A 14,267-nucleotide genomic window follows, 5' to 3' on the forward strand; every position below is an offset into this window, starting at 1 on the left:
TAACCATCTTCATATCTTTGTGAGAATGCTGTAGGATGAGAAGCCCTGAAATAGATCACTGTCTCTGGGAAGGTAGTTGGGTCCCTTTTGCCCACCTGGAAGCCATGTTTTAAATTCCTGGCTCCTAGCTTTGGCCTGACCCAGCCAGGCTATCATGGGCATTTGGGAAATAAATCAGCAGTAGTGAAAAGAAAGACCGTTTTCCAGAAACCACGCACATGTATCCTTTAACTCCTTTTGAATCCTACCCCCGTCAAGATTCTATCATTCTTTTTTTTAAAAAAAATTATTTATTTCAAAGGCAGAGGGACAAGTCTAAATAGGAGCTCAGGGTATGGCTGTGTTATTCCTAATACAGGAATTGGTAACACTAACAATGGCAGCATTTCAAATGAAAATGGACCTATAAAGTCAAGCTACCATGGAAAGTCAGTAAGGCATTGTTTCCTACATTTCTGTGATAGAATATCCATTTTGCGTGATAATTTAAAAATGATCCACCCCAATTTTTTCTCCTTAAAGATAAAATGGCAAGGCTTATCAAAATTAACTCTAAAAACCCTTTTACTGATTATTTTTAAATTTAATAAATTTCCTTTTAGATATATAGATGCCTTACATTTAAGATTTTGTAAGCAACAAAGTACTACCCTACTGCATACCACTTGATCCATATAACCATCTAGTAAGAAAGGAAGAAATGATAATATTGTCAACATAACTACTAATATGAAAACACATAAATTATAGATCACAAGCTTTTAATGTCCTATTAATAGTTTTATAAACTTTTTAAATGAATATACATGTAATAAAAACTTAGTTTTGGACATATAAAGTATACTTAATTTTTTTTTTTTTTTTTTTTGACAGGCAGAGTGGACAGTGAGAGAGAGAGAGACAGAGAGAAAGGTCTTCCTTTTGCCGTTGATTCACCCTCCAATGGCCGCCATGGCCAGCGCATTGCACTGATCCGAAGCCAGGAGCCAGGTGCTTCTCCTGGTCTCCCATGGAGTGCAGGGCCCAAGCACTTGGGCCATCCTCCACTGCACTCCCTGGCCACAGCAGAGAGCTGCCCTGGAAGAGGGGCAGCCGGGACAGAATCTGGTGCCCCAACCAGGACTAGAACCCAGTGTGCTGGTGCCGCAAGGTGGAGGATTAGCCTATTGAGCCATGGTGCTGGCCGAATTTTTAATACATAATTTTCACAGTATAAATCTGTTATTGTCTTTCCTACCTTAAAGAAAAACAATTCAAAACATTAGATTTGCTATCTGTTCTTATTAACAGCATTCTCTGTCTCTGTGTCTCTCTCTCCCTCTGTGCTGCTCAAATAAAATTAAAAATTTTAAAACTGATAATTAAAATATAATTTTATTTTTTTAAAGATTTTTATTCATTTATTTGAGAAGCAGAGTTACAGACAGTGAGAGGGAGAGATAGAGAGAAAGCTCTTCCTTTCATTGGTTCACTCCCCAAATGGCCGCAATGGCCGGAAATGGGCCAATCCGAAGCCAGGAACCAGGAGCCAGGTGCCTCCTCTGGGCTTCCCCCATGGGTACAGGGACCCAAGCACTTGGATTATCTTCCACTGCTGTCCCTGGCCATTAGCAGAGAGCTGGATCGGAAGAGGAGCAGCCAGGACTATACATAACTGGCACCCATATGGGATGCCAGCACCACAGGCGGAGGATTAACCTACTGCACCACAGCACCAGACCCTTAAAATATAATTTCTTAGCTATTCTATTTAAGAGAAGGCAAAACATAAATAATTTTTAAATTTTCTATAATTTATTTTAATCACTATTTCTTTACTTATTACCCCAATATTAATACATATTATCTGTAATAATTATATAATTATATTGGAAGATTTAAAAGTAAATAGATAATTTTCAACAGAAAAGCAAAGTGATTAATATTAAATTCTTTCTTTTTTTTTTTTTTTGTTTTTGACAGGCAGAGTGGACAGTGAGAGAGAGACAGAGAGAGAAAGGTCTTCCTTTGCCGTTGGTTCACCCTCCAATGGCCGCCGCTGCAGCCGGCGCACTGCGCTGATCCGATGGCAGGAGCCAGGATCCAGGTGCTTTTCCTGGTCTCCCATGGGGTGCAGGGCCCAAGCACCTGGGCCATCCTCCACTGCACTCCCTGGCCACAGCAGAGAGCTGGCCTGGAAGAGGGGCAACCGGGACAGAATCCGGCGCCCCAACCGGGACTAGAACCCGGTGTGCCGGCGCCGCAAGGTGGAGGATTAGCCTAGTGAGCCACGGCGCCGGCTAATATTAAATTCTTGACAGAGGCCGGCGCCGCGGCTCACTAGGCTAATCCTCCGCCTAGCGGCGCCGGCACACCGGGTTCTAGTCCCGGTTGGGGCGCCGGATTCTGTCCCGGTTGCCCCTCTTCCAGGCCAGCTCTCTGCTGTGGCCAGGGAGTGCAGTGGAGGATGGCCCAGGTGCTTGGGCCCTGCACCCCATGGGAGACCAGGAAAAGCACCTGGATCCTGGCTCCTGCCATCGGATCAGCGCAGTGCGCCGGCCGCAGCGCGCTGGCCGCGGCGGCCATTGGAGGGTGAACCAACGGCAAAGGAAGACCTTTCTCTCTGTCTCTCTCTCTCACTGTCCACTCTGCCTGTCAAAAAAAAAAAAAAAAAAAAATCTTGACAGAGTAGTATTCTCACTACGTCATGGAGCACTCAAGCAGTGAAAGAACAGAATACAGGGTAAGGATGCATGACATGTGAAAGGGAAAGTCAGCATTTCAAAAGCCAGGCATCTCTCTCTCTTTACTCCTTTTGAGTTTTACCTGACAAGATTCTGCCATTCTTTAAAAACAAAATTTGAAAGGAAGAGAGGAAAAGACATATAGAGCCCAAAACAGCTGGAGCTGGACCAGGCCAAAGCGAGGAGCAGGGGATTCAATCCTGGTCTTCCACATGGGTGGCGGTGACTCAATTACTTGAACTATCATCTGCTGCCCCCCACAGTACATACCAGGAGGAAGCTGCAGTCGGGATGTAAACCCAGCCACTGAGGTATGGGATGATTAAATGCTACACCAAATGCCCTCTACTGCCATTCTTTTTAATTCCACAAAGAGAGTAACCCAGGTACTTTCCAAAATCAGAGGAGAATTTCTCTTTCAGTTCTGTATGTGTGGCTTAATTACAATTACTCCTCACCTGACCCTTTCTGCTGGCCATGGTCATTTAGAAACCCAGCAATAATAATGGGGAAAGCCCTAAGACAATTGGAGAGCCCTATTGAAGAGAACTTGGGCATAAAGATGTTTTGCAAGTTCCATTGACTATCACTGGCAAAGGCTGGGACTCAGAATTAACCTTCTGTGATTAATTTCATCACTTTATAGCCTAAATAATCTTCATGGAATAACTCTACTTCTCTTTTCTTTAAAATATCTTCAAAGGGAGAACCTGATCTGATTACTCAAGCAGTTCCTTCAAACTATTCCCAGGGGCTGGCATGGTGGTGTAGTGGGTAAAGCCACTGCCTGCAGTCCCAGCATCCCACATGGGTGCCGGTTCAAGTCCCGGCTGCTCCATTTCCAATCCAGCTCTCTGCTACGGCCTGGGAAAGCAGTAGAGGATGGCCCAAATCCTTGGGCCCCTGCACCCGCGTCAGAGACCCAGAAGAAGCTCCTGGCTTCTGGCTTCAGATCAGCACGGCTCTGGCCGTTGCAGCCAGCTAAGGAGTGAATCAGCAAATGGAAGACCTCTCTCTCTCTGCCTCTCCCTCTCTATGTAATTCTGACTTTCAAATAAATAAATAAATCTAAAAAATAAAAAAAATCTATCCCCAGTTCCCCAAAGTCACAGAAAACAAACAACTGAAAACCAAGTAAATACTTGAAAGAGCTTTAAGAAGAAGGTATATCCATATCCAATCAAGAATATTTAGAAAAAATGTTAAAGTTCTTACCTAAAATAAGTAGCAATGCAGAGAATTACCACCAACATAGGATAATATATATAGAATCCATCTGCAATAAAGGATAAAACTTTCATGGAACCCATAATCTGAAGAGCAAGAAAAAAGTAAGTTAAATTAGCATAATTCTGTATTTTTAATTCCTTTCCATCATTAGAAAGTTTGTCATTAACCAGTTACACCAATAAACCTGGACTAGTCAAAAAGCAGAAACAATGAAATAAATGGACTGACTTTTAAAAGTTTGCTCTTCATTAAAGTTTTCTAAGGTAAATTAGTATCTCATGAATATTACTAAAAATTATCATATACATTATGACTGTAAATAGAAGTCAATATTATCATCAGTTCTTTTTAAACTACTCAGCCAATCTATATGACCCACAAAACTTTTTTTAATAAAAGCAAAATCACTTTTATCTTGTCATTAGTAATTACATATACAACCTTTAAGAGAAGTATTAAAGTATTAAAAAAACACTGGAATTTTTCTGCCAGCATTAAAAAATACATTTACTTTTTTTTTTTTTTTTTTGACAGGCAGAGTGGACAGTGAGAGAGAGACAGAGAGAAAGGTCTTCCTTTGCTGTTGGGTCACCCTCCAATGGCCACTGTGGCCGGTGCACCGCGCTGATCCAATGGCAGGAGCCAGGTATTTATCCTGGTCTCCCATGGGGTGCAGGGCCCAGGGACTTGGGCCATCCTCCACTGCACTCCCTGGTCACAGCAGAGAGCTGGCCTGGAAGAGGGGCAACCGGGACAGAATCCGGTGCCCCGACCGGGACTAGAACCCAGTGTGCCGGTGCTGCAAGGCGGAGGATCAGCCTAGTGAGCCGTGGCGCCGGCCAAAAAATACATTTACAATAACAACACTGCATATAGATAAAGAATCTAGAGGCAGATGTTAGGTTTAGCAGTTAAGATGCCAGTTGGGACACCTGTATCCCATATCAGAGTGGCTGGGTTCAAGTCTCAGCTCTGCTCCCAATTCCAGCTTCATGCTAATGCAACTCTGGGGAGCAGCAATGAAGGCTCAAGTAGTTAGGTCCCTGTTACCAATTTGGTAGCCCAGGATTGGGAACCATTTCCCAGCTCCCAGCTTTGGCCTTGGCCAAGCTGAACATCTGTTACAGACATTTTAGGAATGAACCAGCAGAAAAGAGTTCTCTGTCTCTCTCTGCCTCTGAAATAAAATAAAAGAATCTAAACTATTTTTGACCACACTTACAGATGTATAAGCAGTTGGCTGAGTATTCCGGTGAGAGATGGTTGAATCCATATGGGTCAAACCCAAGAAGTTAAGACATAATGGAGGAGTCAAACGGCAAAATAACCTGCAGTAAATATTTACAAAAGCAGAATATATAAAAAGAAGAAAAATACATTTTATATGATGTTAAATATATTAGGAACATTTCATATCACTGTAGTTAAACTTTAATCCACTTGTGTAATATATGAGAAATCCTCGAAGAGTTCATTGAAAATGTGATTATGAAAAAATTATATGAATTTCAAAAATTTTTGCACTGAAATAAACTGGTACTAACTTGTTAAAAACATGTTTAAACAGGATTTAGTTTGAAGCACCAAAACAGAGTAAGAAATCAGTTTTAAAAGAGCCCCTATCAGAGCAAAAAAAAAATTCTGCTAAAAGAAGCAAGAACAAATACCAAATTTTTGGTGAAGCTTGGGAAAAGAATGATAAAAGCGCTGTCATTTTATTAAAAGTTTATAGGGACAACGTCCCAAGAAATCAGCAGTTTAAAACTGGTAACTCATTTTAGGAAGGGACAAGATAATGTTGAATTGAAGCCCACAGTGGTGGACAATTCACATTAGTTTGATAGGAAAAAAATTAATCTTGCTCACGTTCTAACTGAAAAAGACTAATGAGGAATAGCAGATACAACAGCCAATACCACAGACATCTCAGCTGGTGCAGCTTACATAATTCTGATGAAAAATTAAAGTGTAGCAAATCTTCTACAAGATGAGTGCTAAAACTATTGAGCCAAGATCAGCGAAAGACACAAGTAGAGATATTTTATTTATTTCACTTGAGAGATGGGGGAGGGAGAAAGGGAAGGGAAAACGTAAGGGGAGGGGGAGAGGGTGGCACATGGGTGGCAGGGCCAGTTTTAAGTAGGGTCAAGATCTTGAAGCATTTCTTTGAAGAACTCTAACAGGAGATAAAACATGGCTTTACCAGTATGATCCTGAAGACAAAGGACAAACAAAATCAGTGACTACCAAGAGGTGGAAGTGGTCTAGTCAAAGCAAAAGTAGGGTCAAAAGCAACGGTCATGACAACAGTATTTTGGGATGTTCAAGGCATTTTGCTTATCGACTTTCTGGAAGGCCAAAGAATAATAACATCTGCTTATTATGAGTATGTTTTGAGAAAGTTAGCTACAGTTCTAGCACAGAAACACCCGGGAAAGCTTCACCAGAGAGTCCTCCATCATGACAATACTGCTTGTTCTTCTCATTAAACAAGGGCAACTTTGTTAGAGTGTTGATGGGAAATCATTGGTTGTCCATGACACAATCCTGATTTGGCTCATCCTGACTTCTTTCTGTTTCCTAGTTTTAAAAAGTCCTTGATAGGAATCCATTTTGCTTTTTTTTTTTTTTTGACATGACTAAATTCCCAGGACCCTCCCCCACCCCCAGTTTTTCAGGGTCTTGAAATTGATAAAATAAAGTTGGTATTTTTAAATTTTAACTTTTAATTCCATTTTTCTGTGAATTTATTGAAGTCACAATATATAGCTTGAATTCTTAATGTGAACTGCCCTTATATATTTGGAGACATGCTGAAATTTTTAATCACAACCACTTAAGAACACCAACACCTACATGGCAACACTACAGCCTCAGCCTGCCTGTTTTGGTGCCACTGCTTTATTTCTGCAACTTGCAAGGCAACCTTGCATGTCCTTCCTTCAACTTTACCACCTGTGCAATTCATTTCAGAGCACAACAGACAGTAGCATCCTTAACATAATTTGTACTCAGTACATAACAATCTGAAGTTGCATTAAAATGTATCAGTTTGATAGTTACACCTATAAAAAAATGTTCAGTTTTGTTCAGATAAAAAGAGTAACTTACAAAACTGGAGAGTTGTATAGCTGGGAGCAGAAGGAATAGGAATGGGGGTGCAAATACAAAGAAATAATATGAGGGAGTTCTTTTGCGGTCATAGACCAGTTCTGTATCTTGACTGTTGGATGGATACAGGAAACACACACACACATACAGACAGACACACACATAAGAAATCCACAAACACAAATGAATGAAAGATAAAACAAAAATAAATTAAGTCTATAGTGTAAGTAACAGTAATATTCCAATGTAAATTTCCTGGTTTTGATACTGTACAGCAGTTATATAAGGTTACATAGAATAACAGAATTTTTACACTACTTCCTTTGAGTCTAAAATTAGATTTAAAACAAACAAATGTCCTGAAAATGTTTCAGATATCAATTCCTCTGTGAACTTCCCTAAGTCCAGCTTTTGTAATATCCAAAATTGTGCAACCCAGTCCAAACTACAATCAGCTTTTTTTTATTATCATTATTTTTTTTTTATTTTACAGAGTTAGACTGAGAGAGAGAGAGAGACAGAGAGAAAGGTCTTCCTTCCTTTGGTTCACCCCCAAATGGCCGCTACGGCCAGAGCTTCGCAGATCTAAAACCAGGAGCCAGGTGCTTTTTCTTGGTCTCCCATGAGGGTACAGGAGCCCAAGCACTTGGGTCATCCTCCACTGCCTTCCTGGGCCACAGCAGAGAGCTGGACTGGAAGAGGAGGAACCGGAACTAGAACCCGGCACCCTTATGGGATGCTGGCGCTGCAGGTGGAGGATTAACCAAGCGAGCCACGGCGCCGGCTCCACAATCTGCTCTCTTAAACTGAACTTCTTGAGGAAAATTTATTCCTGTTCTTTTCTCAACCCTGCTCAATTCAGTTTGAGGCCACTGAATCTCTAAATACTTTCTAGGTTCTGATTTAGTCTATAAACTCTGAATGTTGCTACTATTTACTAATCTATCTACTGACGCTCTGATTAATAAATTCAGGCTTACTACATCTTTCTTTTTTCCTCCTAACCTAGCACACTTATTGTAATCTTAAATCTCAAGCAGGATTTAGCTGCCTATCAACAGCTATGTATTTAATATTTAAGCCTAATCAGCCAGCTCATAGAAATATAGGTGTTGGTGGAACACTCACAGACAACAAGAAATGGAGATGTCCATAAAAATACATTTCTCTCATTTTTTAAAACACAACCCTACTTACATGCCACTGAAAAGAAGACTGTAAGCATCAGTCTGGTGATGTGAAGCCAGGTAATAATAGTTAAATACACGAATCCTGAACACGGTAGAATAAACACAGATACTTAGGAAAAAGATGGAAAGAAAACAAGCAATCTAGAAAAAAACAAAAGCAAAACAGTGTAAGACTAATACACCTTAAACTAGCACTTTATAAACTATCTCAAGCATTACCTTTTATTTCCAACTAACATTCATTGATCTAAATTTTAAATAGAGTAATATTTTTAAAATCACATCAAGAAAATGAAATCATGTAAACAATCTACATTCCAATGAGTTAAACCTCCTAAGTCCTTAAGTTCCAAATCTACCTCTTGAAGTGAGTCTGTTCTCCCATTTGCTTGGCAACTCTTCAAATGAACTATTAAGTTATGTAGTGCTACTGGCATAGAGGATCAAAGTACTCCCATAAAAGAATTCTACACTATCTTACACCTTTTCATCACTGCTCAAATACCATTCTTAGTTTTTATAGTCTGCAAGCTGATGAAGCTTATTTTTAGAAGTATGAATAATAACTGTGTAGGAAACTTCAATGCTTTCATCAATAGCAGAAGAACTACAGGGATAAAAGATATAACAGTTAAAGATCATACTATGAGCTGACATATATTTATGAGGAATATAAAATAAACTGACCTCAATATAAATATAATTGTATGTTCTTTCTGCCAGCTGTATGAAGACTGCAAAGAGGGATAATACAGGAGTAGTGCTAAAGAATGTGCATTCCGACCACACAACAATCACAGAAAAGATGGACAAAACCACAGCAAGGACTCTGTAAAACCACGGCCGCAAAAGACATTCCCAATACCATTCTGGAAGATCAAAGAAACAAATCAATTAGTAAGATTATAAAAACACAACATGGTATTTAACTGTTCTAAAAAAATCTCCCAACAAGATATTTAATTACAAAGATAAAAAATATCAATTTTACAGAGGCAAAACCAAGAAGACACTACCCTAACCAAATGATCATCAATCACGAGACAAATCTACACTATGTGCCTCCTGCTATGATGTACTGAAACCACCACTACTGTGGTTTTCCTTCCAAAAATGTAGACTGTGTCTAATTTTGAAGAAACATCAAACTCAAATCAGGGGCATTCAACAAAAAACTGATGTGTGCTCTCCAGAAGCTTCCCTGTCACAATCTACAAATAAAGACTAAGAAACTGTTCCAGGTTAAAGGAGACTAAGAATACCTGACAACAGAATACACTAAAGAGCTGAGATAATTTTTTTTAACAAATATTATTGCAATAATTAGAAAAACCTGAAAAGATCTGTAAATAATGGTATATTATTAATATTAATTTCCTGATTTTGATAGTTGCACCTAGTTTGTAAGAAAATGTCTCTATTTTTAGAAAATGCACACTGAAATGTTTATGGGAAAAGAGGCATCATATCTGGATAACACTCTAGAGATTAAAGAAAAATCCAAGACTAAATGTCGAGAAAGATAAAGCAAATGAGTATGGTGAAATGTTAACATTTGGAGATCATGAGTGAAGAGTGTATGGGAATACTTTATAGGATTCTGGTTTTAAGTATGAATTTAGGTAAAAATAAAGGGAAAAAAAGGAAAGTACAATAAATTGTAAAGGTTATACTTTCACTTCACTGATTGAAGAGCTGGGCTCCTGGGTTCAGTATTTTCAACCCTACTCTCAGCATAATTCCTACATGTGTGATCCTCCTTTTGATAGCTAAGCCTCTCATTTTCTTTAGTTCCTTCCTACAGTGATGTTGTCTTCTATCTCCATCCTTCTTAAATAACCCATCTCCATAGTTATCTGTACCTTCCATTGCCAGTGACTCCAATCCCTCCATATAATTTCATTCCACCATCTTTGTCTCTAAGCAATATATATATAATTTGTTTGGCAATCAACTCCACTGACTATACCTGGACCAACAGTCCATTTATTCCACCACTTATTATTATTATTTAACATCCTAGTATCCTATTTGGTTTCTTACTCAGCTCAGATTCCACTGTTTTTGAGGAAAACCACTCTCTGGTATCTCAGTTCCCTTGTGCCATTTTATTCACCACTGCTTTACTCAACCATATCTTTGTTAGACCCACCTCCTTGACCACTGTGAGCATGTGCATATAGTCACACATTGCAAGAGAAAAACATACAACTTTGCTGACCATCTCACTTTAAATTTTTAATCACTAGCTTCAAGTGGCTCACCAGCTTTGCCTGGCTAGCTTATTATAGTTCTTCAATCTTCTTGCATGTTTACTTTCCTAGGCAACTACTTTGCACCTTCTCTTCCCTCCTCAAATCTCAAAATCAGCTTTTCTATACCCACTGAGAAAAAAAAGGGATCCAAAGAGAACTTCCCCTAGTTTCCACCACTGCATGTCATCTGCACCTATGTCTTACCTCTTAATCTAAGGATATTCTCTTCATTGTTCCCTATTTCCCGTCTCACTTCTAGTCATAAATACTATCCCAGAAATTCTTTACTCTCCTCATCAAATTTCCCCTATGATATCATTACTAAATTACAGGCTAGAACTTCTCTTGACCCTCCACCCCATGCCCCCACAATTCTCTGTCAACTATTGCCACTTTTCTCTGTTCCCTTATATAAGAACATTTTGAGTTTTCTATTCTCACTGATTCTAATTATTCTCTATACTTCTTTTAAATTCTAATCAGGCTTTTAAACTGTAGTCTTACCTCACTTTACTTCTCTAAAATCCAATGATCATATCTTAGTATGCATCCTTGACATGTATCCAATATTCGAAAAGGTACATCTTTACATATCACCTTCCTCAAAACATTTCATTTATCTTGGTTTTCTTCCTACCTCACTGGGCACTGGTTTTTCCCGTCTTTTCTGCTGATTCTTCCTGACAAATCTTATTTCTAAATTCCGGATTGTCTTAGGCTTAGTCCTCAAGATATTCTTCTCTATCCCAATCGAACATTAATGGCACCCTCATTTATATCTGTAGCCAAGACGTTTCTCCAAATCCCAGTTTTTATAACCAAATATCTACTAAAGATACTTAAATCTTAATGTGTTTACTGTGTGTTTTTCTCACTCCACAAGGGCAGAAATTTTTGTCTCCTTAAACTGATATACATGAAGCACCCAACAATAAACAACACTAATATGCTCAAACATTTGTTTAATGAATGAAAAACATGTATTACATTATCCCTTCATTTTAGTTGGAAGAATCTTCTCTGACAAAGCTATTTGAGAGTTTGTGGGTTTTTTTTTTTTTGTTATTAAATCTTCATATTGAAGAGGAAAAACAATCAAGTAACTATAACCATTATTTGAATAAATAAATAGAAGTGCTAATACTGTGACACTTTGGTGCTGGCCTTAAGTTTCTTCACAATAAAGTTAATAACATTTGAAAGGAGTGTCATGATAATTATCAGAAATAAAGAATGATGATGACTAGAGAGTATAAGTTTTATAGGTAAGATTAATGAATGTAAATAAACAAAGAGGTCTTCTTAGGGGAGTATTTTAGTAGTATGTCAAGACAAAAACAAAAGGATCCAAACTTGTGACATAAAATTGCTCAAAATTCTAATTATTTTGAAACATATTAGGGACAAGCACTTGGTACAGCAGTTAAGACGCCACTTGGGACAATTGCATCCCAAATCAGAGTGCCTGGGTTTGAGTCTTGGCTCTGCTTTCAACTCCAGCTTCTTGATAAAGTAACCCTGGGAAGCAAGTGATGGTTCAAGTATTTTAAGTCCATATGGCTCAAACAGAAGCCAAATTTCAGTTCCTAACTGTTTTGTTCAGCCTGGCCTAATCTTGGCTGTTGTGAGCATTTGGCCTAGAATGTGGACACACAGAGCCCAGGGGCACATGCCCCTGCCAGGGCTGCTGGTGGCCATGAAGGAGTCCTTGCTGCCCAGATGGAAGACCTCACTGCTCTAGGATGGACTCTGGCCGCCTGTCATGCTGGCCCTGAGTGTAGCCAGGCCGCAAATGGGACACTGAGGCAGCCATTGGGGGTACTTCTGGCCACGTAGAACCCCGGTCCCGAGCTCCCGCAGGTGTGACTGTGGATGTTGGGCATCCCGTGGGACACTTGCCATGGGAGCTTGGATTGTAGACCACATGCCTCAGCCAGAACCAAAGGGCTGGCCCTAGGCCACTCCTGGCAGGAAAGATGGAAGATTTTTGTCCGTCTTTTTGCCATTCAAATAAAAATATCCTTGATGTATTACATATATTTTTGCATAGAATTTTGATTATATATGAAGTGACAGTGGAATTGATGGATTACATATTATAAGATAATTAAACAGTTATTTTGGGGGGAAGCTTATCAGCTACTTAGTACTACCATATGGTATAAATAAAATAATACAAGATAAATTCACCTCTGTATTGGTGAAAATGTAATTTTTTCTGCAGAAAAATTATCATTTATCTTTGAAATTTATATCAAATTACATACCAACTGTAGGATTATAAAAATATTGGATAAATCGATTTTCTGGCTCTGGTGATTGAAAGGTGTGAATAAACTGACGAGTAGCAGTAGTTTCATTTTTTGCTACATCTTCTAAATAAAATGCTTGTTCCAAAAGAATCTGCCATTGTACTTGAGTTCGACGATGCCTCTGAACTGAATAAATCACCTAAGAAAAGGAATATGGGTAGAACTATCACTGTTCTGATCCAACAGTGGCTCAACTTCCCACCTGGAAACATGATTTCATTGTCACAAGAAAATGAAATGCTAGAGGCACTTATTGGGTGGGACTAAGATATTAATATCAAAACTTTTCCACATAATTTAACAGTTATGCTCAATGAATAGCTCTCCCTCCTCAAACATCAATGCTATCACTGTTGAGAAATATAAAGTTGCAACACTTCAAAGAGGTATAAGGACAGAATCAAAGGAAGTTATATACTCACTGAAATCTCCTTTTTGTGGCAATAATTATAAATCTAACAAATTATCAGCATGTAAAATAGCTATAATAATTAAAGTTACCTGTTTATGCAATTTTACCAGATTTTTTTCACTTGGATAAGTATTACGCTTTTCATCAAAATCTTCATAATCATCCATGTTCCTACCCATTTTTTCCTGATATTCTGTAGGACACTAAAAGGAATAGGTAGACTTTTAAAAATCTTAATTGTAAAAAGATAAAAAAATCATTTTTATTAAAAATCTTTCAGTCTTCAGCATTTCTAATTTTCTCAACATTTTCCTTTGTTGGCATCATCAAGTAGTTAGATTCTGACTTGCTGACATTTTTGTGAAAACTTTAAAAGTTGCATTGAATTTCTTCTTACCTCTATTAATCATTATGCTCTGATATCCTAGCTAGGTATGGATAGAGGCAGGGAAGTTTACTTACATAAAGCATCTAGTATTTGAGAGAATCATTCCAAGTAGGTACCTGATGAAACTATCAATTATCTTTCTAGCTAAATAATGCAGAAGAATCATGACAAATCCAAGATGCTAAATTTTTGAAATGTATAGTAAAGAGAAACAAATATATAGTTTAGAGTTACTGCTGTACCTTTGGTCATTTATTGTCTATATGGACTAGGGTAAGTTCTCTCCCTGAAAAGTTCTTTTAAAGTAACAAATTTGAGATAAATGGCTAGAAAATTTATTCTTTTCTTTTTTTATATTTTATTTTATTTAATGAATATAAATTTATTTATTGAACATAATTTATTTAATGAACATAAATTTCCAAAGTACAGCTTATGGATTACAATAGCTTCCCCCCCCCATAACTTCCCTCCCACCCACAACACTCCCCTCTCCCACTCCCTCTCCCCTTCCATTCACATCAAGATTAATTTTCAATTATCTTTATATACAGAAGATCAATTTAGCATATATTAAGTAAAGATTTCAACAGTTTGCACCCACACAGAAATACAAAGTGTAAAATACTATTTGAGTACTAGTTAT

General features: G+C 38.3%; 1 protein-coding gene across 1 annotated transcript in view; it reads right to left on the bottom strand.

The window, feature by feature from the left end:
* LMBRD2 (LMBR1 domain containing 2) overlaps nt 1-14,267 on the bottom strand; it is a 67,700-nt gene that overhangs the window by 17,466 nt on the left and 35,967 nt on the right. The window contains exons 8-13 of the mRNA XM_002713965.5: nt 13,323-13,436; nt 12,777-12,960; nt 8,942-9,123; nt 8,262-8,395; nt 5,176-5,281; nt 3,939-4,036 (exon numbers count right to left, since the gene is read on the bottom strand). Of these exons, the coding sequence (XP_002714011.1) occupies nt 3,939-4,036; nt 5,176-5,281; nt 8,262-8,395; nt 8,942-9,123; nt 12,777-12,960; nt 13,323-13,436 (818 nt within the window). The remainder of the gene's footprint in view (nt 1-3,938; nt 4,037-5,175; nt 5,282-8,261; nt 8,396-8,941; nt 9,124-12,776; nt 12,961-13,322; nt 13,437-14,267) is intronic.

This window comes from Oryctolagus cuniculus, chromosome 14, assembly GCF_964237555.1.
Source record: "Oryctolagus cuniculus chromosome 14, mOryCun1.1, whole genome shotgun sequence".
In the NCBI taxonomy this organism is placed as follows: domain Eukaryota; kingdom Metazoa; phylum Chordata; class Mammalia; order Lagomorpha; family Leporidae; genus Oryctolagus; species Oryctolagus cuniculus.